This window comes from Coptis chinensis, chromosome 7 (assembly GCF_015680905.1).
Source record: "Coptis chinensis isolate HL-2020 chromosome 7, ASM1568090v1, whole genome shotgun sequence".
NCBI lineage: Eukaryota > Viridiplantae > Streptophyta > Magnoliopsida > Ranunculales > Ranunculaceae > Coptis > Coptis chinensis.
Genome location: NC_141462.1, coordinates 73,422,693 through 73,446,755, shown reverse-complemented (window position 1 = coordinate 73,446,755; position 24,063 = coordinate 73,422,693). Strand labels below are relative to the sequence as shown.

At 35.5% G+C, this 24,063-nt stretch overlaps 3 protein-coding genes, 1 long non-coding RNA gene and 1 pseudogene across 5 annotated transcripts; 2 read left to right on the top strand and 3 right to left on the bottom strand.

The window, feature by feature from the left end:
• Window positions 1–1,173: 1,173 nt before the first annotated feature.
• On the bottom strand, window positions 1,174–2,924 carry LOC147488781 (uncharacterized). Its single transcript, XR_015200851.1, has 4 exons — window positions 2,802–2,924; window positions 2,218–2,479; window positions 1,415–1,570; window positions 1,174–1,271 (listed from the first exon to the last, which is right to left on the bottom strand). It is a non-coding gene; the product is annotated as an uncharacterized LOC147488781 (long non-coding RNA).
• Window positions 2,925–8,054: 5,130 nt separating this feature from the next.
• On the top strand, window positions 8,055–8,429 carry LOC147488780 (uncharacterized). Its single transcript, XM_086574486.1, has one exon. The coding sequence runs from the start codon at window positions 8,055–8,057 to the stop codon at window positions 8,427–8,429; it is 375 nt and encodes a 124-aa protein (XP_086430612.1).
• A 3,075-nt stretch (window positions 8,430–11,504) lies between these two features.
• LOC147488779 (protein FAR1-RELATED SEQUENCE 9-like) lies at window positions 11,505–12,242 on the bottom strand. Its single transcript, XM_086574485.1, has one exon. It carries the CDS (start codon window positions 12,240–12,242, stop codon window positions 11,505–11,507), a length of 738 nt encoding a protein of 245 aa, XP_086430611.1.
• Window positions 12,243–15,584: 3,342 nt separating this feature from the next.
• LOC147488778 (uncharacterized) lies at window positions 15,585–17,095 on the top strand (annotated as a pseudogene). The gene is made up of 4 exons (XR_015202839.1): window positions 15,585–15,683; window positions 15,835–15,848; window positions 15,922–16,014; window positions 16,421–17,095. The product of XR_015202839.1 is annotated as an uncharacterized LOC147488778 (transcript).
• Window positions 17,096–21,197: 4,102 nt separating this feature from the next.
• Window positions 21,198–23,144, bottom strand: LOC147488777 (uncharacterized). The gene is made up of 3 exons (XM_086574484.1): window positions 23,052–23,144; window positions 22,832–22,952; window positions 21,198–22,603 (listed from the first exon to the last, which is right to left on the bottom strand). Exons 1-3 carry the CDS (start codon window positions 23,142–23,144, stop codon window positions 21,198–21,200), a joined length of 1,620 nt encoding a protein of 539 aa, XP_086430610.1.
• Window positions 23,145–24,063: the final 919 nt, after the last annotated feature.

Genomic DNA, 24,063 nt, shown 5'->3' with positions numbered 1-24,063 from the left:
TGCCCTCATTCGTTTCCAATCATTAAACCCACCTGCAACAAAATTTCAAACATTCGAAACAAAACCTAACAAACACCATAATTAGCTCTTGTGAGCAAGACAAAACACAACTACTTCAAAGTGGTGATACATAAAAAAGTATTAGCTCTTTATTTTTTTCTCATTGTAATAGAGACATACTGAACAATAACACCCCTATTAACTAGGTAAGTCTTCTTTAATCATATTCAATGGGTAGTTACCTGAGTTGGAAATTAGAATTTATGCAGCAGTAGCAAGCAGCAGGCAGGCAGGCACGCAGCAGCAGCAACAGCACAGCACCACACAACACCACACTCACACACTAGCACCTACACACACACCACACTAGCACCTGCACACACTCACACACTACCACCTACACACACTCTCACATACACCACACTACCACTACTTGCCAGCACACACTCGCACCACGTGCCAACACCACCACCACACTACAAACACACTCACATCCGCCTTGTAGGCCAGATCAATTTTCTTTGCAATCTCATGAAGCACATGGGGTATATGGCTGGAGCAGAATGACGGACACAAAACAAAACTAATGAAATGCAAAACGGGACAATGAAAATAACATACAAAACTGATCAAACTTTTTTTACAATTTTATAAAACTATTAAGAAGTTAATTAAAATAGTGTGTTAAAATAGGACAATGATCAAAAGGCAAGCAGATTAATGTGGTTAACATATATTTGTTAGATAGAATCTCCACAAAAACACGAGGTTCAGATACAGAGGAGATTGTGAAAGGGAAATAAGAAGCTACAAAAACATATCGACTGGATTAGACCGAGAAGAATGGGTCCATCTAGTTATAGAAGATTTACTTTAAACACCAAGCTATACAGGGTCTAATTAAGTGGTGTTTCGATAACAAAACAATAAAAGGGAGAAAAAAGTAAAGGTTCTTATTGCCCAGTTGTGTGTTTTTGAAAGACGTTTAGCTAGAGCATAGATGCAATATGCAACATCGGCTCGAGGTCTTGAAGACAAAATTGCAGAAAAAATAGTTGTCAAAACAAACACGAACTTTTTGACATTAGAACAAGCAAAACTTAGAAGTAAGTAAAAACTTAGAAGTAAATATAACATTAAAAAAAAAGCTTTATCATTATGTATGTTAGAGAGTATGAACTCAGGAAAAAAATTCACTCACTGCTGATATGCTTCTCCTTTGCTATATGTTCAACGTGGTTTGTGGCTTTTCCAATAGCAATATCCAGTTCCTAGAAAAAAGAGTATCAGCTGTGAGGAACTGAAAAAACACATAGCAATTACAAGAGACATAATTAAACGTACCAATTAGATAGTGCAGATATGAAGAGACATAATTAAACATACCAATTAGATAGTGCAGATATGAAATCACCTTGTATTCACTGTTCACTTTTGCCAACCTAACCTTTGTGGAGTCCTTTAAAGCTCCTAGAGCCTTTCTTGGGTTTAACTGAGTACTACCAATCCTCGCCATGACATAGAATTAAGAACACATGTTCTGAAGTTGAAGACAATCAATATGCAAAACCTGAAGAGAAGAGCATCAATTTGTCTGTTTGCTTTTTAAAATAGATTTTATAGTGTTTCTATGTAAAGGACTTTTCAAGAGTCACCGTAACAATTCTAAATTCTAGTATATAAGAAGAGCTGGATGAACTGATCCCTACCTTCTAATAATTGTGAATAGCATTCAAGTATTACCATGCTAAACATATATGTTCTACCTAACTTTTATTTGCAAGCACATATAGCCCAACCAACCAACATTCAACAAACAATATAGAGTATCTATGTTTCCACACAAGTTGTAAAACCAGCTAGCTTCTCCACATGAACTAGGTGCCTAATGGTACATAATCACACTCACATCACCACTTGCACACACTCACACACTAGCTAGCAGTAGTACCCGCATCACCAGTCCACTGCACTACCAGTCACACCACTACACCACCAGTCCACCACCACACACTGCACACCAACAATCCACATACACACTGCACCACCAGTCCACACAATGCAAACCACCACACACTTTACACCATCAGTTCACACACTGCACCACCAGTCCACACAATGCAAACCACGTCACTAGTCCCCTAAACCCATGCCTTCAAAGTTCGAGTGAATAGAGACTCTAAGAACTAACCAACGGACATGAATAAAAGTTATTACCTCAAGCTCGCGAAGCTTTGCTTCAAGTTTCAATTGGTTCTCTAGTTTCTTCTGCCTAATCCGGCCCTCGGCTACCATAAATTGTTGACAAGCTCTGATATGGCCTTGTATTTTGCTCCATGAATGGATATAACTTAGAGCTGTTGATGCTTGTTTTGTAACTGCATAAGCTTCAGTTAGAAACTCGAGAACTCCAAAACTTATTCTGCTACCCATAGAAACAGAGCCGCTCCAAAAAATCCAAAACGAAATCCATCCAGAACTAAACAAACACCACTCAGAATACCCAACCATACAAAAAAGAAACAATTTCTATAAGCAAATAAGAAAAAAATAAATCAACTACAAAACTTGTTCAAACTTTTCCGCACAAAATGAAAAAAATCCTCCATCCAATAACACGAAAGTAAACATAAATTGACCGAATTCAATCAATCACGCATGACAGTAAAGTTACAATTTTTTCACACCAAACATTAATGAATTCAAACTAGATTACACTAGAATAACGAACTAAGTAAATTAGAAATTTCAATACCCTAACTTGATTTCAAATTAATCGCAAACTTTTATGGCGTCAGTACCTTTCTCCATTAAATCAATTGCATCTTCGAGCTCCTTCTTCAGCGTCTTTGCCTTCGGATACTTCAATCGTTTAATGGCTTGACAGTAAAGAAATTTCGAAGCTTTAGATCTAAATACTTCAATCGTTTCATGGTGACCGACCAACCATCATTTCTAGATTTCTGTACCTAGAAGTCAGTTTCTCCATTTGTGATATTCAAACAAAAATTAACCTTGAACAAAATCATCTCAAGGAACAAGAATTATTTTACCTTTACAGAAATCAAATGATTCAAAGCAAGCGGTGACCAAACACATATCAAAATGATGATGTGGCCGCTTTTATTATGAAGTAAAACGAAATTTGATCGACTGATGAATTAAATAGAAGGAGCGAGAGAGTTTTTGGATTGAACAACCATTAAAAGTCCTAGAAGAGAGAGACGGGTAGGGGGAGATAGAGAAGTACAGAGATACAAGTTTACCTGCCTCTGTTTAAGATGTTGGGATAAACAAAACTGCCGCCTTTAATTCACCTTCGTCGAAATTAGGGGATGATGAACGCTAATTGGTACGACCAGCCACTAGCAAAAAATACACGCCAACTGAATTGAATAGATTCAAAATTTTAGCACGATTTCAATTTGATGAAGAGAAGTAATTAAACTAAATTAACAATGCAAAATTGAAACTAAAAATTCGAAACTGACCTTCTTAGATGATTTTCGCTCAGTAATTTCAAGCAAAATTGTTGACACGAGTTGGATAGTGAGAGTGGGGGTTTTCAATTTTTTCTAATTTATGCCCTAGGTATCGCGAGTTTGTTGGACAAGAAGCAGAAGGGTTTCTTTCTTTGTTGTGTTGAACATTCAGAGAGTTGAGCTCGAGAAGAAACCCGTAGTATTTGGGTTTGACGCCTCATCTCATGGCACATGTGAACATGTGCTGCTGGTTTTAATATTTTATTAGCTAAAATATTTATACTTTAACGCCTATATGCCGTCACTATTTTTTCCCGAATTATCTAAAGAAAAATAAAACAATTTTTTGATTTATTGTGACGTTAAAAACCGAATACTGACGCCTAATTACCGTCACAAAATTTCTGACGCCATTTTGGTGTCACAAATCCTCAAAAGCCTCTGTCACAAAAATCCAATTATGGTGTAATAGAAGCTCGGCTCTCAGTTGGGAAAAATGTTGGAGTTAGTATAGAAGAATTTTTATATTTCAATTCATTAGTTATATTCGACGACGACGAGCTTCCATAATTATTTTCTTCATTCGCCCACTTAAAATACCTACATTTCTTATCGTCAGGCAAATGTGCAGATTTTTTTTCGCAAACACAGAAAGGTCATCCAGGATTCCTTTTGGTTCTCGAGACTCTATTAAATACAGAACTTCGACATATAGGGAACCTCATTTATAGATCGAATTTCACTGTATAAGGAAAAAAATTAAAAAATATCAAAATATGCAAATGTAAAATCACCTCAATATGTAATAACTATGGAACCCCTAAAACAATAACATTAAAAAACAAATGAACAAACAAATACCTAAAAACTAAAAGCAAAAGTGAACCGAAACTAAAAGCAAACCGAAACAAATGAACAAACAAACAAATTCTCTGAGCAAACTAAAAACTTTGACAGGCTAAGAACTCTGAGCAAACTAAAAACTTTGACAGACTAAGAACAATAGTAAGGACTAGCTATCAAATTTACTCATCCCCAATCAATATATTCAAAAATACTACAAGATATCCTCACCAAATACACACACATAAATTGAATATCCAAATGTAATGCAATCATCGATTTGAATTATTGTATTTACAATAAACAAACCAAAGACTTCTTTGTTTAATATGATAATATAACACCAAAATGCCCTCCCATAATCACCATCATCAAACCCCACCCTTAAATTGCACTAATAAAGTTTGGTCAATTTGGGCAACAAAGTCAAAGACCACTTTATACATACAATGTCTAATTAGAACAAAAAAAAAAAATGTCAACTCATTCCTATCTAAGAAAATTACACCAAGAAATTAATAACAGTAGATAAATTGAGGAGAGAGCATAGTAAAGTTACCTCTTTTACAACTAAACTTAGAAGCAGAAGGCAAAGATGCGTGGAGAAGAAAAACCAATTTCGCGTGGAGAAGATGAACCAAATTTCGCATTTTTTCATTTTTTTGTTTTTGAAATAGTTCAAAATTTTGAAATTTCGCAATTTTTAAATGAATTAGATCTAATGATCTTGAGATAAGATCTCAGGGACCAGGAGGGGTGTGAGATAAGGGTGGTAGTATAAGGGTGGCACAGTGGCACTATAGCCTTAGGTACTTATTTTAAAGTTAACTTAAGTAGTTACTTTTAAGTTAACTTTAAAATAAGTACCTAAGTAAAACTTTACCTACAAAATGAATTTGGAATAAATACAGAAATATGCAACGTACTTAGGTCCATTTAATACTTGTATCAACATACAATTTTTTTTTAATAAACTTATCAATGTACTATGTATTTTTTAACAAAAATAGCAATCCATTAGGATCCGTTAGTTAAGTGATGATGTGTTCATTTTTTTTTTCAATTTTGTTATTTTGCATTTTTCACTCGGCATACCACCTCAGCAGGACCTGAAACTGACCCATATAACCCGTTTTCATCATCTTTTTCACCCATTTTTTAACCCATTTACATATATATATACCATATCATACTCTAAAACAATCATAATCAAACCAAACAAATCGATACTAACCAAATCAAACTAACATAATTCCCATCTATATTCTAAACCCCATGTCAACAAGATCTGAAATGGGTCAAAACCAACCCGTTTCACCATCTTCTTCACCCAAGAAACTAAAATCCTAGTTGTTTTGTTGGTGGGAACATTATTACTGTTGAGAGAGATGGCTTTCTTTGGGAAGAAGGCCCTAATAGTTTCCAACCTTCTGATCCCATGCTCACCACTGTGGTATAATTATTTAAAAGGAAATGCTATGTCTCATAGTTATAAATTTGAGTAGGCAGTAGTAGGGATATGGTACGAGTCAGGTTCGGGTTGTTTTTTAAAGGACCCTAAAGTTGGTTTTTTTAAAGAGTAGTTGTAGTAGTATAAGTGGTTTCTGTAAGTATTGGAAATATGGGCTTTACTTGTGTATTGGAAAAATATCAGGTTGTTCAACAGTAAACACACACATTGTCTGCTGTCAAATTAGAATACCACTTTTTTTACCTCTTGGGTTTCATACAAGTAATATAAAATAATCAAGTGAGTCATATGTTATTCGAATGGTTTGTTTGGTTGTCATGGCTGACTTAAGGCTCATATGGGACTGCTAATAAGTAGGGGAAGAATAAAATGAATAATTGATGTCTTGAATAATAATAACTAGAAACCATCATTGTTGCAGGTGGACTGTGGTTTGAAGGATAATCTTGTTTTCGGGGATCCTGATGCTCCGCGATTTGTGTTATGGAGTGGAAAATTGAGGCCAGTTCCTTCGAAACCAATTGATCTGCCTTTCTTTGACTTGATGAGCTTTCCCGGAAAGCTTCGAGCTGGTTTTGGTGCTCTTCGCATTCGCCCCCCCTTCACCAGTGAGTCCTCATCTTTTCACCTTAAGCATTATGGAAAAGTGCAATATGAGGTCCAAACCAGTGGGAAATGAGATAACACGTCTAGTTTTATTCAATTCCAACTATCAAAGATAACCAAAGCTTATTTTTGGTTTTATTTCATTTTATTTGTACAAATTTGATTTTGAACTCTAATTTGAGATAAATAGAAGGAAATGGGTTTGAAAATGGGTAAAAGAGATGATGAAAACGGGTTATATGGGTCAGTTTCGGGCCCCGCTGAGGTGGTATGCCGAGTGGAAAATGCAAAAAAATGAAATTGAAAAAAAAATTGACACATCATCACTTAACTGACGGATACTGGTAGATTGCTATTTTTGTAAAATCGGGCATAGTACATTGATACGTTTGTGAAAAAAAAAAATCTATATTGATACAAGTGTTAATAGGACCTAAGTACGTTGCATATTTCTGTATTTAAACCAATAAATTTAAACCTATTTTTTTGTGGATATGATATACTCAATATTAAGATTATCTCTACAAAATTTCAGCTCATTTGGAAATCTCTCATATTGGCAAAAAATAATTACAAAAATTCAACATTTCTAGACCGTTAGATTTCTTTTTAAAGATGACAACAATTTTTATCTATGTTAGAGGTTTTCAAATGAGCTGAAATTTTGGGAAGATAATCATTATGGTGAGTGCTTCATAACCACAAAAAATTAGGTTTGAATTCATTTTGTAGGTGAAGTTTTACGTACTTTCTTATTTTAAGTTAACTTAAGTAGCTACTTTTTAGAGAATTACTATATATATACCATGGTATAAACCATTGTTTTTAGACCTTTGTAAGTGAAGTTGTGGGGGGAGGTATAAACCATGGTATACTGATTACTCCCCATATGTATCCAGACATAGTCAGGTGTTTATCTTGCATTTGCATATGATAGGTACCGTTACATGTTTGGTATAGAAATCAAAGAGAAGAATGTCAGTGGATGAGTTTTTCATCCTTCTGTCGACCTTCCCTTTATGGTGTCCATCGTTGCTTTTTAATCCAACTATATGATTACATGAGCTACATATGGATCCTACATCTTAATATTTCCAAATCCTGTTTTGATGAATCAATCAAGAAATAGATGATGTTGTCCATTTTGGAGGCTGAAATCTAGGATATTGAAAGTTATGCTTATTAGTTGTTATTCATATGAGGCCGGATCTTCTACGCCCGGGTGGAAAAGAGAGCATTTTACACCTTACAAAAATATAGTGACACCTATCCACCAATTCACACCCAAAGCGAAGGGTACTAATGGTGTTAGATAAAATCCAAAAACATAAAATAAATAAATAATAATAATAATGTCGACTACAAATTAGGAAGATTCAGTGCGTGGTTTATCTCCATTCTTCTCTCTCTCTCTCTCTCTCTCCTTTGAACACAGAACAATATTCAAATTCATCTTTCCACCCCAACAAAAACCCAATCTCAAATCTTATTACTCAACTTTTTTAACCAACACCACTTCTTCAATTTCACAAATTTCTCAATTGAGAAAATTTTCATCTTCTAATGAGAAGGGGGAGGAAGCCCAACAATTTAAACACCAAGAAATCGAGGGGCCGACAGTGGAACGAGACGAATTGGCACTTGCAAATGAAATGAGACAAGTTTTGGAAGATTTAATGAAGACTAGTTATGATTTGAGTAAAGTTATTGCAATATTGGGACTTGTACAACTTAGTTGTGGAGCTTGGGTGGCTTATACTACTCAGTGTTCGCCACTTTCGGTTGTTTCGATTCAGAGTTTTGCTGCATTTGCGTTTTCGTTTTCGTTGGCGTTTATGTTGAGAAGAATGTTGAAGCATATTGGGGTTTTTAGGAAAATGGAAGAGATTGGGAGGTTGCAGATATTGACTTTAAGTCTTCAGGTTGTTAAGAGTTTGAATACGTTTTTCATGAGAGTTTGTGGGGTTTCGTATGCTTGTGTTGTTGGTATGTTGGTTGCATTGTTATTTAGTACGTTTTCTAAATGATTGTTTGGCTAATTTGCATGTTATAATGAATAAGTTTTATTTTTTTGAATAAGTTTTAGAGTGAATCACAGGACATTTGGTTTGCACCCAACTCCCCTAGAGTGCACAATAAGGTATTTGAAGTAATTAGCACATTATAGAGTTTACATCATATGAGGGTCTAAGTTTAAAGGAAAATTTTCTCGACTTAGATTTATTGTATACAGAGATAATGCGTGATTAGCAACTAGTAAAAGAGTGTCATTCTCCACTATGAGACAAAATATAGTAAATGATGCAATAGTGTTTCAATTATGTACTTAACAACTATGTGTAATGGATCTTTAGCTTAAATGGAAAAAGCGCTTGAGAATTGGACTATGTCTCCAATGTATCTCAAGAGATGGTGGTTCAAGTTCACCAAGATCCTTCAATGATTTGTAGAAAGATTGTCTAATTAGCCAAGGCGTGGAGCTAGGGATTGTGCTTCTTGATAGCTCGCGTTGAATTGTTAGTGGTTCTGTTTTCTCTTTAATGCATTTCTTTCCTATCACCCTTTATTGAGTCCATGAACCAAACACAGCATACTTTTTGTGTTTTGATATAACAATAGACCTATTTAATTTCCTTGCTTCTTCCAATCTTGTATTACTTTTATGTATCATAGGACTGTCTGAATTTTGCATTGGCTTGATCTAGTATAGATTCTTTGATATTCCAAATCCGAGTTATAAGAAATGGAAGGATTTTACTTTTGCAAAGATTTGTTTATGTTTTGGGTGTAGACTTCCAAAGTGGTAAACATCCCCAATATGGAGGGTCCTTTGTCAGGATTAAGGTCTGTTGGAAGAAACTTTACATGATTGCTATCAAAACACATAATTTTGACAGGCTATATTCATTTATCTGTATGTCTGCTACAAAATTTATTTCTATACTCTATATTCATGCAAGTTATGAGTGCGAACGAGGTGTGTTAGAGTCATTCAGTGTTTGAGCATCACAGCCTTGTTGTTATACCTGTGTAACACTTCATTCATCAACAATATAGTCATATAGGTTCTTCTCTACAATTACTACATGTAATAGTTGGCAACAACAACTAAATTATTACATATGTTCTTTAATCAGTAAATATGGACTCAACATACATACAACCATTCTGTCTCAATCCCATGGACGGGACCTAAAGACTAGTCGACTAGAGTACACTTATTCTGCTAGCTAGCAATCACCATTTGTTATCTAATTTTGATTTGTCAAATCATAATTCATACATAATAGCATGAATTAGGTCATTATCTGCATAAAACGCAATTCATTTTTCCAGACTCCAGAGATCTACAACGATACCATCATGTGAGGTGGGCACACATACATAACCAACATCGTGTTTCATTTTTCTATTTCATTCCTCCCAGACAATGTTGTGTAACAGCTTAAGTGCTAAAAAACACTAATTAGCTAGTAGCATCCCAAGGCAGTATAATAACGTCATCGGCAAGTCATATTTGTCCAAAATACCATCGTTATAATTCAAAAACACAAGAGTTAGAGTGAAAACACTCAATTTACAAGTTCACTGAATTTTAAACAAACACCAAATAAAAACAAAATGTAAGTACGTAAGTTTTCTCATTTAACTACAAATCAAGACTTCCTACATAAATGAAATATAAAGCAAGCACTATTTTTTTTTTCTTTCCAAGAACTAAAACTAATCTAGATAAACATATTGTAGTTTCTGCATATTGGTCGGAACTGATCTAGCCCATTTGTCCAACTTTACTTTTAGAACAATTTCCCACATTGTTGCTTCTGACCATCTAACAGACTGCCAACCTGGCCAAACCGGAGGTAGAGGAGCATTATCCTTTAGCACAATTGGCACAAAATGTGTTCTTTCATTTATGTGGCAAACAACGATTATCCGGAACATTTCTTCTGGACCTGTCTTCAACGTGAAGTACGTAACACATAATTTTGGTGGCGCTATAGTGACAAAAACAACATTAAAAGCACTTGCAACTAAGGAACCCATGTCCGGGAGATCAAGCCATTCTTTCTCATTCATTATAGAAGACTTGGTACACTCTAAGTTTCTTTTGTGGTTTTCAAACCCGTCATTACTGTACAACTCTGTATAGTAATCTGCATACTTCATCAACTCTTCTAGCATAAGACCGCCATGCTAAATCATCTGTATATCCTAGCAGTGTAGCTATGGATCTATAACCACAATGCCCATCCGGGGTTACCTCAGCCAAATCTTTAATCATATCGCATATCAAAGGATTAAAGTCGCGCAAAATATTTTCCCACTTATGCTTGAGGTCTTCATTTTTTAGAATTATCTCCGACCAATATTTTTTTTTTCTATTTCTCTTCAATTTTCTTTCGGCCTCTTCTCTTTTCTTGTCGTCATTATTGCTGACAATTTGAGAGTCTTCCAAATCAAATTTTCCGTCAAGGAGTTCTTGAAAGCTAAATGAGTCAATGTCATCAGGCGATCTACTCAACCCTAATAATACGGATTCATTATTGCTGAAGTCCAACCTTCTACGTGGCGATAATTGATATTCCTTAAATTTGAAAGCATGTATTAGTAAAGAGATTGATATAAGTTACATTGCTACAAAATGAAAATCTAAATATTGGCACGTAAAAGAGGTATCCCAACAACAAATAAAATGATATCGGGATAAGTATTGAGTTCCAATAGTATTATCTTCAGGATGAACACATTCATTTAAATCAGGTAGTCCCGACATGTTGGTTGATTGTGATTGCCCTCCAATTTAGTATAAGCTACATTGCTACAAAACCAAAATATAAGTATTGGCACGTAAAACATTTCAGCAACAATAAATAAAATGATATAAAGATAAATATACTTGACTGTATTGAGTTCCAATAGTATTCTCTTTAGGATGAACACTTTCATTTAAATCAGGTAGTCCTTGAGCAATATTTACATCACCTTGTTCTTAAAAAAAAAAAAAAGATGAGACAAGTTAAAATGTTAGACAAATGTTAGATGAGAAATAAATGAGACAATATATGCGATCACATGGGCAAAATAAAAATGTTCGTGAATTATGATAAACCTTTCTTGTTTCTCTTTATTTTTTTTGAAGGCACTTGTGTTGTGCTCGTCTGCTTCTTTTTCTTTTTAAGTTCCAGTACGCCTTTTGGTCTGGTCCCGTTCATTGGTCTCCCTTTTTCAAATCCGGATGCAACAACCAATACTTCATCATCATTTTCTTCAACATTTGTGGCAACACCAGATCTTTTGGACTTCGAACATTGTCTTGGATATATTTCTTTCGTTGGTACAACCTGCTCAACTTCTTCCAACCCCTTTTGGAGTGTATCTTTAGCTTTTAGATATCTATTTTCATTGACTGCGCCCTTTGTCACAAGCTTCATTGCCAAATGACATAGCTCATTATACCGCAAAGATTGAATTGCATTGCAATTTGACAAATTTGGTTTGCTACCATTGTCTCTTACAACTCCGACTTTCACTGCTTTAGTCCACCTATGTAGTATATATTGATTAGGAATTGTATGTATATTATTATGATAAAATACCTTCAATATGTGACGACAAATAAGGCCAAGGGACTCAAACGTTTTGCAGCTACACTCAGTTTGAAAGTTAGACATGTCAATTGCGACCTTTCTTACAGACCCTTCTCTAGTAACTTCATATGTGTATGTTGCACCATCAACATTGCATTCCTTGATGTTATACATAAGATGTTCCTTATACTCAACTTCAAATATTTCAAAAACAGCATGTGAGTACATATCAGACGCTTGCTTTAGCATGGGTGTAGAGACAAATAACCTTTAGGAAATATGAGATGAATTGAAATCAGCTTCAATTTCTGCCTGTCGTCGAGACTGAAGTAAACACTCAAAACGATGAATGAACTTAGTCAAATTGTACTTTCTCTTCACATAATTTTTCAAGAGACTATTAGTACTTTCCCCACGTTGAGTAGTGGTCATGTCTGGACAAAAAAATGTCTTGCCCATACACCAATGCCCATTTCTTCTTTATTTTGATCAATTCAACCAACCACTTGTTTCCCAAAAGATCATAATCACGCAACATCTTGTCCCATCTTGATAAAAAAATATCCTCTGTTTTACAATTTTATACACACTTATTGAAGTCGTTTAGAAACCCAGGAACTCTGTATACATGGTGGAGGTGTTTTCCGGCATTTAGATATATATGCCACAAACAAAGACGATGCTATGTTTCGAGAAAAACAATTGGGAAAGCCTTCACCATTGCTGGACACTGGTCGATAAGAATAGTCTTTGGTAGTTTTCCTGACATTGCTTTTAAAAAGGTTTCAAACAACCATTTAAAAGACTCGGCACTTTCATCTATCAAAAGCGCACCCCCAAATATAATAAACTGCATATGATGATTGACACCAACAAATGGCGCAAACGGTCGTCCATACTTGTTTTGTTCGTAAGTCATTATAAAAACAACAACATCTCCAAAGTAATTATAATCCATCACTGATGTTGCATCTGCCCAGAACATATTTGATAGTTGATTTTCATCGTCACGCAACTCATTGTAAAAGAAAGATGAATTCTCAGCTTTCTTCTTTTTAAAATATTCTATAATTGCATTCCCATCTCCGTGCTTGCCAAGTTCTTGCTCACGCTTCTTACGGAGATAATTTTTATAATTGATGTATGTAAAACCAACATTTTCTAGTCCTCAAGCTTGATGTGTCATATATTTATAACCATCAATAGGCGCAATTCCTACAACATCTAAACTACTAATTTCTGCTCCTTGTGGCTCTTTAACACGCCTTTGAGACCTCAACAGATACGTCTTGGATGGGGTTGCCAACTTATGGTTATGTTCATGTACCACCTAAATAACAACCCATTCGTTTTTCACAGTAGAAACAGCCATGCGAGCTTTGCAACCAATTCTTGTTTCGTTACGATCATTTTTCACATTTCCATTCAGCTTATCCTTTTTACGCACACCAACATACAAAGAACCGCCTCCTCACTGTTCTATCTGCTCGATAATATATTTTGTCCTTCCTAATACTAAAACCCATTTTACGAGCATAGGAATTATAACTTGCATATGCCTCTTCCTCATATTGAAAAACCAATCCCTCATATAACAAATTTTCCATTGTTAGTTAAAGAGATTTTCTTTTCTTTAGAGTATGAATAAAACCTCTCTTTTTATTTTTTCGGATAGAGAGTTGAAGAAGAGGGCAAGACTGTAGAGATTTTCCTCCCCATTTTGCACGCATCGAATCTTTCCTCACACACAGAATCTTTCCTTTGAAGGAGAGAGAGAGAGAATGTGGAGATAAACCACACACGGAATCTTCCTAATTTGTAGCCATTTTTTTTTATTTTATTTTATCTAACATTGTTAGTTGTGTAAACTTTTGGGGTTAAATGAGTGGACAGGTGTTAATATAATTTTGTAAGGTGTAAAAGGCTCCTTTTTACACCCGGGCAGAGAATATCCGGCCCCTATTCATATATATACAAGCTTTCATATGCCAATTATTATTGCCCTTCTAATTTACATTTAAAAAAAAACCCAAAGATCGGAAAAGAAAAAGAACATCCTAGGATGAACATAACCCCTTGTGAACACATGGATAGAAAAAGGCCATGAAAAATAGAGATATATAAAAGAACATATTTTGCCCTTAAAATGAGAAGAACATACATTTTTAGCAATGGGGGTGTAAAATTACACCGTTGTACTCTTGACATCAACCATGAAATAAATATCCACAGATATCCAAAAAGTAAAAAAATGCTACTACTTCCAAGTGGCGTCCCTCTTTAAATTAAAAAATGAGTTTAAAAATAAAGTTTCAAACGCATACATGTGGCGTCCGAAGATCCGTTATGGAAAAAAACGGACTTTTTATTAACTAATGGCGAGATAACAATTGCTAATACCATTATACTGTGACTCCCATTTAATATTTTTATATTTGAGGTGTAAAATTTCCACTGGATGGTTTTTGGCCTCCCCAAGAAGATGAAAAAGTAACAAAATATTGACATTTAAAAGTCCTTGGATGGTTGCCTTGAAAAAAGTTAAAAATATTGTTTTCAAGATGAAGTTGTTAAGATTGTATTCTATGTACATATAAGATGTCCCATGTTTCGGTGTCCCATGTTTCAAAGAGTTTAGGTAATGCTTTTCACTATTCAGCTTAATTTGGTAGGATGGAATTACATTTCAGTAGTTACTCTCTTTAATGAGCTTTCTCACTCAACTTAATTTTGTTTCTCTCCCTTAGTTAAATAGACTCATGGTCCTTACTGATTATATCATTATCCCAAATCCTTTTAGGAAATGGCCGCCGTTATTGGCGTGGTGTGTTACTTGGGGAAATTAGCTCTGTTGGGTTTAGGTGTTTAGTCTATCAATTAAGGCATTTAGGCACTATCTCATGTGTGGAATTATGTCCTTTGATTTCTTGAGCTAGGTTTTTCCTCTTTTTTTTTTTTTTTTCTGTTTGACCTTATAAGGTGTTACTTTTAATTTTCCGTTTTATGTTGTTCTATTTGACATAGATTCGATTATCGAGTTTTGTCCCTCTGTTTATTCTTTCCTGTTCTAGGTTCTTGATTTCCTTCCTTGTGTATGATAAATTAATCAATTACTTCCCTTATGAAATAGAAACGCCTAAATATATCAATTGATCTTATAGGAATATCACCTCATTAACTTCCATTTTTGAAGAAGCCTTGTTACGTTCATAATTACTGAAATCTCATCCCTAATTGTCACTATGTCATAGATACACTTTTTTTTGCTGTGAAACGCTTATGGACATTTCTTTTGCTGTTATGATGTTGCTTGGGTAGAATGATGTTATACTAAGGAGAAACTGGTATGTAATATACTGCTATGGTATATGACTCATTCAGGAATCACCTAGAATTGTCAGCCAAGTTTGACGTTCTATAACGGGCAGGGGAATGATATAAGTTGATAAATATACTGTATATTGGATCATTTGTTTTGCATCTTCTATGGGTTTTTCCTTTTATGAATAGGATTGATAAATTAGTTTACCTCTGTATTATTTGAGTTGTGATTTAGATATTGTTATGTTCTTACAATGACTAGTTTTAGAGATGCAAGATGCATCACCAAAAGATTTCAAGACATTTAAAAGTATTGCTAATTGGAAATTTCTATTTCCACTGATGGACACATCTGCAGAGTACATTGTAGTAACCAAATGTATGTCATATTGGAGCTGTGTCCTTGCAAAGAACAATTTCTTTGACCTAGTCCAAGTTAATTTCATCATCTATATTCCATAGGAAGTCCTTGAGGCTTCTGCAGTACTAATGAGTTTTGACTGTATCCTCTTATTGTGAGCTTCTCTTTATAAGGTTTGATTGCTGCATTCGTGGTTTCAAAGATTCTAATAATGTAATTTATTTAACCTTGTTATTTGTTTTCCAGACAAGATTACTTGTGCAAGAACTGCAAGCGACCTGGACATTTTGCTCAAGACTGTCCAAATGTCGCTTTTTGCAACAACTGTGGACTTCCTGGGTGAGATAAACTTCCTCTGGCTTTACAAGAATTGACCATAATTATCGAAGTATGAAGTTTTATACAGAATAATGCATTGATATGGTCAATATCGAGTTGTTTTGTTTCGAGGGCCATCTTTTGTTCGACTAGTAGAAAATAAATAACATCTCTTGGGGGTGGTTTTGGGTTATGCGTTATTATTTTCAACCAATTCCAAAATAATTATGTATTATTGGATCTGCGTTTACCATCTTTTGTTCCACTAGTAGAAAATAAATAACGTCTCTTAGGTGTGGTTTTGGGTTATGCAATATTATTTTTGACCAATTCCAAGATATTTATGTATTATTGGATCTGCATTTATAATCTTTTGAGGAATATAACATCTTCTATTGATCCTAATACTTGTAATTTTCCTTACCAGGCACATAGCTGCAGAGTGAAACGCAAAAACTATGTGTTGGAACTGCAAGGAGTCTGGGCATGTTGCAAGCCAATGCAAAAATGAACCTATATGCCATGTGTGCGGCAAGGTAGGGCACTTGGCCCGTGACTGCTCAGGCTCAGGTCTGCCACTCCACGATTCAAGGCTCTGCAACAACTGCTATAAGCCAGGTCACATTGCTATTGACTGCACAAATGAGAAGGTGTGAAACAATTGTAGGATAATTGGCCATCTGACGCGCAAGTGCCCTAATGAACCTGTATGCAATCTGTGCAATGTCGCTGGCCATATGGCACGACAATGCCCGAAGTCTAGCCTTGCATCAGAAATAGTTGGTGGTCCCTTCCGTGATATTCTTTGTTGTAGTTATGGTCATCCAAGGCACATTAGTCGTGATTGTGTGGGCATTGCCATTTGCCACAACTGTGGCAGAAGGGGCCATCAAGCTTATGAGTGTCGCTCAGGGCGGATGTTGGATCGTGGGCTTGGTTTTGACCATGGATTTGGATTTGACTGTAGGTTTGATCGTGGTCTAGAAGATATTAATTGATTATAGTTCGCTTGTAATAAAATGGGAGCAGTATCATTTCTTGGGTAGTGCATTGTCGAAGCTTATAGATTCTTTATGAAAGATATTATCTGCTTTTAGATTGAGACTTGTGTTGGGTACAACGATACCAATCGATCTCCACTATTAAGATAACTTGCACTTGGACCAACTACAATCTCCAGACAAAAATCTAGACTTTTACTACAACCAACCTAGCATGCCCAACTCTCAAAATAATTATCACAAACAAATAATAATAATGCAAAGAAAGTAAAACATACCGCAACACAAAATATAACGTGGTTTGGCCAATGATGCTTACTTCCACAAGAACTAATCCTTTTATAAGTGTGGGAAAGAAGATTACAATCACTCCTCTCTCCTTACAAGCTTTTCTCTTTGCAAGGGTTCTCTCTCAATTTTGATAGCTCTCAAAATTGGGTTTCTATTCAAGACTTAGTTTTCCAAAACCTAACTTCTGTTTTTATACTAATCTAAAATTCCGGCGCGTCTACGAAATTTCGGTTCCAACCGACATGCCAATGTCGAAATGTCATGTCCCGATGTGTGCAGATCGTTAGAAGCCACACTTCCAGACAAATGGGCTCTTAACGATGTCTGCAGACCGCTCGAGCACCATATGAACAACTCCATGAGATTGCTCAAGCTCCTTCTGAACGATGTGAGCAGATTGTTCGAGAAAGCAAATTCCAGACGAATTGGCTTCTAACGACCTGAGCAGATCGCTCAAGCTCCATGTGGCCGATGCCACCATATCGTCCAACCCACCTGTGGACGATGCCACCAGGTCGTACCAACATATATGGTGAGGGACCCAACAACTTGTTGGGTTTGCTGGATGGGAATTTATTTTGTAGCCCCCTAAAATTCTTGTTATGTTGTGCGTTATATGTTTACTACGCTTGGTTGTGAAAGAAAGCTGATTCAAAATCCTGTTTCAGGTTTTATATGTTTAGGCCTATAATTTGTTCATGCATGCGTAAGCATGTGAAAAATGGAATCTAGGAATGGATTACTATTGTACTGATTTGCTGAGTTAGTGCCTATTGTCAGGATATTGATTCGGCTATCTTCTTGTATGAAAACTCATTCATAGGAAGGTTTGATTTGCCATGTAATTTTCGTGTTTGATAAGTAGCCTGGTTGTTGTGTTGGCCTGAAGGCATCTTAGTTTTGTGTGCGGGCTTGACGTTTATTACTTGAGAACAGAAAAAACTGATATTGTTACCTGTATTAGCATTTTGTATGTACGAACTTACTGTGATATACATCTTTTAGTATACATCATCTCATATCTAAACGTCTTTTAGTGCTGCAATAGAAGTACGGTAAGCCAAGAAGTTTTTGAATATGTCCACTTATGCAAATTAAATATTAGTTTGGAATCTCATGTCGGAGAGTACTTAAATAGAGAAGCAGATTTAATGCCCCAAATTATTGTAACAAGGCCTATATAAAATAAGGGTCGCGGTATTGACACCCCATTTTATCGAATTGGCACCCCTTTGACCAATTCAAAGGTACTGGCACCCCTCCATTAATCACATAAAAAACACTCACAGCAAGAAGCTGCTGCGAGATCGCACAATCTACGGCATTAGGTTACCGCGAGATCCCATATCCCACTGAAGGTGGCTGCCGTGGATCTTTTTTTCTTTTAATTTTTTTTTAATAGTCACTGTAAAAAAAAGTTAGTTGCCGTGAGATGGTTGTGTTCACTAAAATGTAGTCTTTTCTTGTGTTAATTATCAAAACTCTTCTTCATTAATTTGATCACAAGTTTTTCTTATAACATATGAAAATATTTGCCGCGAGATAGCAAAATTATGCTTCGATTGTACATTTTTTTTTGTCATGGTTTTGGTGTTGTTCTTGGAGTGTATAAAAAAAGCTTTAAATAAGAAAATAAGGTATCCATATGTCGTGTGTGTTCAATATGCAAAATTTGAAGTGAAAAAAAAAACAAAAAACACAAAAAAAAAAATGTTCCGCAGCAACTGCCTGCCGTGGGATATGGGATCTCGCAGCAACCTGATACTGTGGAACTATTGGGCATGTGGGGTGTAAAAGGACATATAAAAAATAACTATTATTGTTTTACTTTTTGCCAAAGGGTGCCAATCCCATAAAGTGGGGTGCCAATACCGCGCCCCTAAAATAATTGTAAAGGGAAATAGGTGGATGTCTATTTGTTACCAGTTAGCCTCTCATGTTTGACTGGGTTTAGTTTCATAGTTTCATTTTTCATGCCAATGATTCTTAGATGGAGTAATTAGAGTGTATATCTCAAGTGTTGTGGAGCAATGATAAAAAAAGATGAAATAGTATTTGATTCTTAGAACATCTCTAGGTGGTAGTATAACATGTGTTTTTCTTCAAATTTGAAGGAAAAGTTCAAAATTTCTTGGAATTCCATCTCTAGGTGGCCTCAAATTCGGTCGCATCACTTGCTTGTTCGCAAATTTGGCAATTTGGATGCGGATGCGGAGCGACATTGGTAATGTCATGCGCCATTGCAAATGTTCCCCAATTTTTTTTTTTGACTTTGACCAACACCACGCGCCAATGGTACTGTCGCGCGCCACTCCTAATGTCGTGGGGGTTGTTTTGGAATTGTACATGGGCGACACTCCAACTATCGCGCGACAGTAGTAATGTCGCGTGGATTGTTTTTTGCTAATAGAATTTGCGACCACCTAGAGTTGGTTTCAATTTGTGACCAAATTCTTCAAATTTTTTCTTCAAATTTGAAGAGTATACTACCACCACCTTAAGATGCTCTTAGAATGTATATCTCAAGTGTTATGGAGCAATGATAAAAAAGATGAAATAGTATTTGATTCTTAGATGGAGTAATTAGAGTGTATATCTCAAGTGTTGTGGAGCAATGATAAAATAAAGATGAAATAATATTGGTCGGTTTCGCTCTTTTTTTTGTTCATGACTTTTCCCAATCAATCATTATTCATGCAAATTTTTTCGGTTGTCAATTTGTTGTTTTCATACAATGAAAAGATCATTGTGCACTTTCATATATTGGTTAGAAGTATGGAATTAGCTAAGCAGTTTATTCAAATTTTGTGTCTTGTGTTGGTTTTTGATGAATTTTGATAATTTTATGTTTGGTGAGAAGTAAGCTGTGTGTTTTGTTTGAACAATTGGATCTTTTTTTTCGTTCTGTTTTACAGAAATGTTTAAGTATGATGATGTATCATTTTCAACGGGGTTCTAAGTTCTCGTGATTTTAAAAAGGTAATTGTCATCATTGTTGTGTTATTTTTTTCTCTCTTTTAAGAAATGCTATTAGGTGGTAAATTAAAACCACAGACGTCAGATTAATCAGCGTACAAGTGTGTTTTGACTTTTGAATGTGGACGTCATTTGTAATGACGTGCAAGCATGGACGTCAGATTAATCAGCGTACAAGTGTGTTTTGAATGTGAACGTCATTTGTAATGACGTGCAAGCACTACATACACCGCAATGTGGGAAAAGACTTCGGTCCTCAGCGCTTAGGACCGAAGTGCTTCCAAAGCACCTTGAAACCACACAGTTGTTGTCAGGGGCGGAACTAGGATGTAATATTAGGGGGGGCTATTTTGAAGTTCACTTCTATGATGTTTTTTCTTAAGAGAACCAATCAAATCAAACCATTCCATCCACTCCTTGTGTGAGTTGTGTCAAACGAAACTATGCGAATATCTATTTGAGATCATAATTAACTAATATTGTAAACAAAAGAGTCGTCATTTTCATTATAATACTCAAAATGGACAAAATAGTGAGTGTCGTCACTACAAACCTAGACAACTATAACAAAGACATTTAAACAAAGTACAAAGTATCACACTAGCAAAATTTCGCCTTACGTGGCTTCTTAATAAATTCATCTACTATCCCATCCAAATCGACTTCTTCAGCAAACTCTCGTTTAATATAGACAGTCATAAAATCGGCAAGAAACACATCCCCCATCTTGTTACGAAGCTGTGTTTTGACGATTTTCATAGCTGAAAATGTAGTTGCCGTGGAAACAGGAAGTGTCAAGATAAGACGAATCAATCTATCAATAAAAAAATAGTGTTTTGACTTTTTTGCTTCAACTAATCCTTGACATAACTCGGAGATTGTAGACATTTTTTGAAAAATAACATGATTAACCACATCAATCTTGTAATGTTGCAGTTAGTTTCTCAAAATATATATCTCCTGCTTAGTAAAGTCTTCACAATAAAAACAATCGGCGAGCTTGCAAATAGCATCAATATCAAAGGACTTAAAAGCACCACTTGGATCCAAAGCTGAGCTAAGAGAAAGAAGCTCCATTGCTTCATTCGGGAATCTATTCTTTAACTCCAGTAACTGGTAATCTATTACAGCATTAAAAATATTGAAGTGGTAATGATTCTCAACTGTAATGTAATCTCTCTGCTGACAAGAACAACCTGTACCCACCATGTAATGAGCACCCATATCAAGCATAACAATGTCATATCTTTCGCAAAATGAAATCACATCTCTAAGAAAAGTGTCCCAACTTGATTCTCTTAGTTCTTGAAGAAGTGCTTTTGTACTCGAGACTAAACTAATAGAATTTAAGATGTCTTGAGACTTTTCTTGCAAAGCTTGACACAATAAATTAGTGATTCCCATTATCTTGTGCAATAAATGCAAGAGAAAGACAAATTCAAAGTTTCTCATTGCAATTAAATCACCTTTAGCTTGCCCACGCATAGAGTTACTTAACCCATTCTCCATGACACTTTCAAGAACTGTACAAGTTGCACCAAACAACTCTATCAAGCTACTAACCGATTCAAAATGAGAACCCCATCGAGTATCTCCAGCTGGTTGCAAGGTGGACACTTGATTAGCTCCGCTTCCACTAATGATTTCACCACTAGCTACGAACTTATCAATCTCAATTTGTCGAGCCTCCTGTAACTCAGCTTTACGCTTTGGTGAAACATGAAGATTAACTATAGAAGCCAACTTTGAGAAAAATAACCAAACATCCGACACATCTTTAGAAGCCGCAACTAAGGCAAGTTGTAGACGATGTGCAAAACAATGCACATAGTATGCATATGGACACTCCTTAAGAAACAATGCTTGCAATCCATTCCATTGACCACGCATATTACTAGCACCATCATACCCCTGACCTCTCATATTTGTAACAAGCAAATTGTGACGAGCAAGAACATTGGATATAGATTCTTTCAAAGTCAATGCACAAGTGTTTTTCACACCGACAATGCCCAAAAACCGCTCTCTAACAAAACCACCACTATCAACAAATCTTATGACAATCGCCATTTGTTCTTTGTTTGAACTATCTTGTGCTTCATCGACAAGGATACAAAATTTTGCATCACCAACTTTTTCACGAATCCTCTTTCTCACTTTTTCAGCATATATATTCAAAAGTTCCTTTTGAATTTTAGGTGAGGTATATTTGGCATTTCTCCGTGCCCCACCTAATAATTCTGTAACTTTTTCATTCAACATCGCCGCAAACTTCAACACTTCCTTGAAATTCCCACTATTCTTTGATTCTGTTGACTCGTCATGACCTCTAAAAGAAGTCCCTCATAGTGCAAGAAATTGAATACATTGAACAATAGCTTTGACTAGCAAACGATTATTAGCAAGCTCTTCTTGACATTGTGTTTTAAATATATTATCAATGTGTTGAGAAGAATTCATAAAATTCTCACAAGACAAGGTGGCTGACCTATGTGGTGAACATGGACCTCCTTCATGTTGCAAGAAAGCACACTTCTTTCCATCATTAACCTTCTTCTAGTTTGTAAAACCTTCAATAGAAAATTCTAGACATTTCGGCAGATTTGTTTCAAAAATGAAACAAGAAAAACAATAAGCTTTATCCTTCTTTATTGAGTACTCTAACCAAAGAAATTGTGAGAACCAATTATACTTGAACCGACGACCTTGTTTTCCAAACTTAGTGCTTGGATATTATTTTTCCTGTAGACGAGGTTGTGTAGGCCCCTTAGAGAGATAATATATTCTAACCACTTCTTGTTGATCAACTGGGTATTCATAAATTGGAACACGTAAACCTGGATCTTGTTCAAATAAAGAAGTCACATCAACTTCTTGAAGCATAACACTTTGGACTTAAGGGGAATGCTCAACTTCATTGATCACGACCAGTTAGACTTGAAGAGAAGGTTCACTTTCTTCTATCACAACCCTTTGGACTTTGGAAGGACGTTGCTCATTGCCATCAACTCTTGAAGTATCAAGATTAGGCATAAGAGTTTCATCACTTTCCGATGTAGCAGCTTTACGCTTAAAAAACGATAATAGAGTTTTTGTTTTCTTTGGCGCTTGGTGTTGCAACATGGTAACCTAAGATAGTAGATCATTATTAATAAATTGGTTCTATACATGAATACATACACTTCAAAGAAAAGGGATTGACTTACATAAAATCATTTGTTTTTTTCAATTTATTTTTCGAGTTCGATTTCTAATGTAATAAACAAACACGAAATCATACAAGTATAAATAACTAGATGCTTGGTGTAATGGTGTAGACGTGTAGTAGACAGTAGTGTTATGATATTGTAAAGTTATCTATAGCCCCACAAATCAATTTTTTTTCTAATCAACAAAGTCATAAGAATATAAATTTAACCCCTACTAATAATAAAACTCATAATTAAACTAACCTCTAAGCTCTTTCGACAATTCCGCAATTCGACAATCAATGAATCAAGTGATCAATAGTGTGGAGTTGGTGCGCGCAATTCAATAATTCTGCAATTCAACAATCAGAAGGTTGGTGCGCGCGAGGCCGCGAGCTCAATGCCTCAATGCCTCAATGAGAGAGAGGGAAGAAACAAGAAAGGGAGCGACCGAGCGAGGGTTTTGATTTTTGAAGTCCGAAGGCAAAAAGTGAAAAGTCTGCTTTTGTTTCCGACTTTCCGTAAGTCTAGCTTCTTGTTCTTTTTTTTTCTTAACTTTCAATTTTTACTTAATAAGTTAATATACTAGTATATATACTTTTTTTAAGGAAATT

Coding starts and splice junctions, on each gene's coding strand:
- LOC147488780 (XM_086574486.1), top strand. CDS start 8,055: ATGAGACAAGTTTTGGAAGATTTAATGAAGACTAGTTATGATTTGAGT.
- LOC147488777 (XM_086574484.1), bottom strand. CDS start 23,144: ATGCTTCAAGAAGTTGATGTGACTTCTTTATTTGAACAAGATCCAGGT. Junction 22,953..23,051: donor CAGTTGATCAACAAGAAGTG/GTTAGAATATAT, acceptor CGTCGGTTCAAG/TATAATTGGTTCTCACAATT. Junction 22,604..22,831: donor TCTAGAATTTTCTATTGAAG/GTTTTACAAACT, acceptor TTGCACTATGAG/GGACTTCTTTTAGAGGTCAT.
- LOC147488779 (XM_086574485.1), bottom strand. CDS start 12,242: ATGCTAAAGCAAGCGTCTGATATGTACTCACATGCTGTTTTTGAAATA.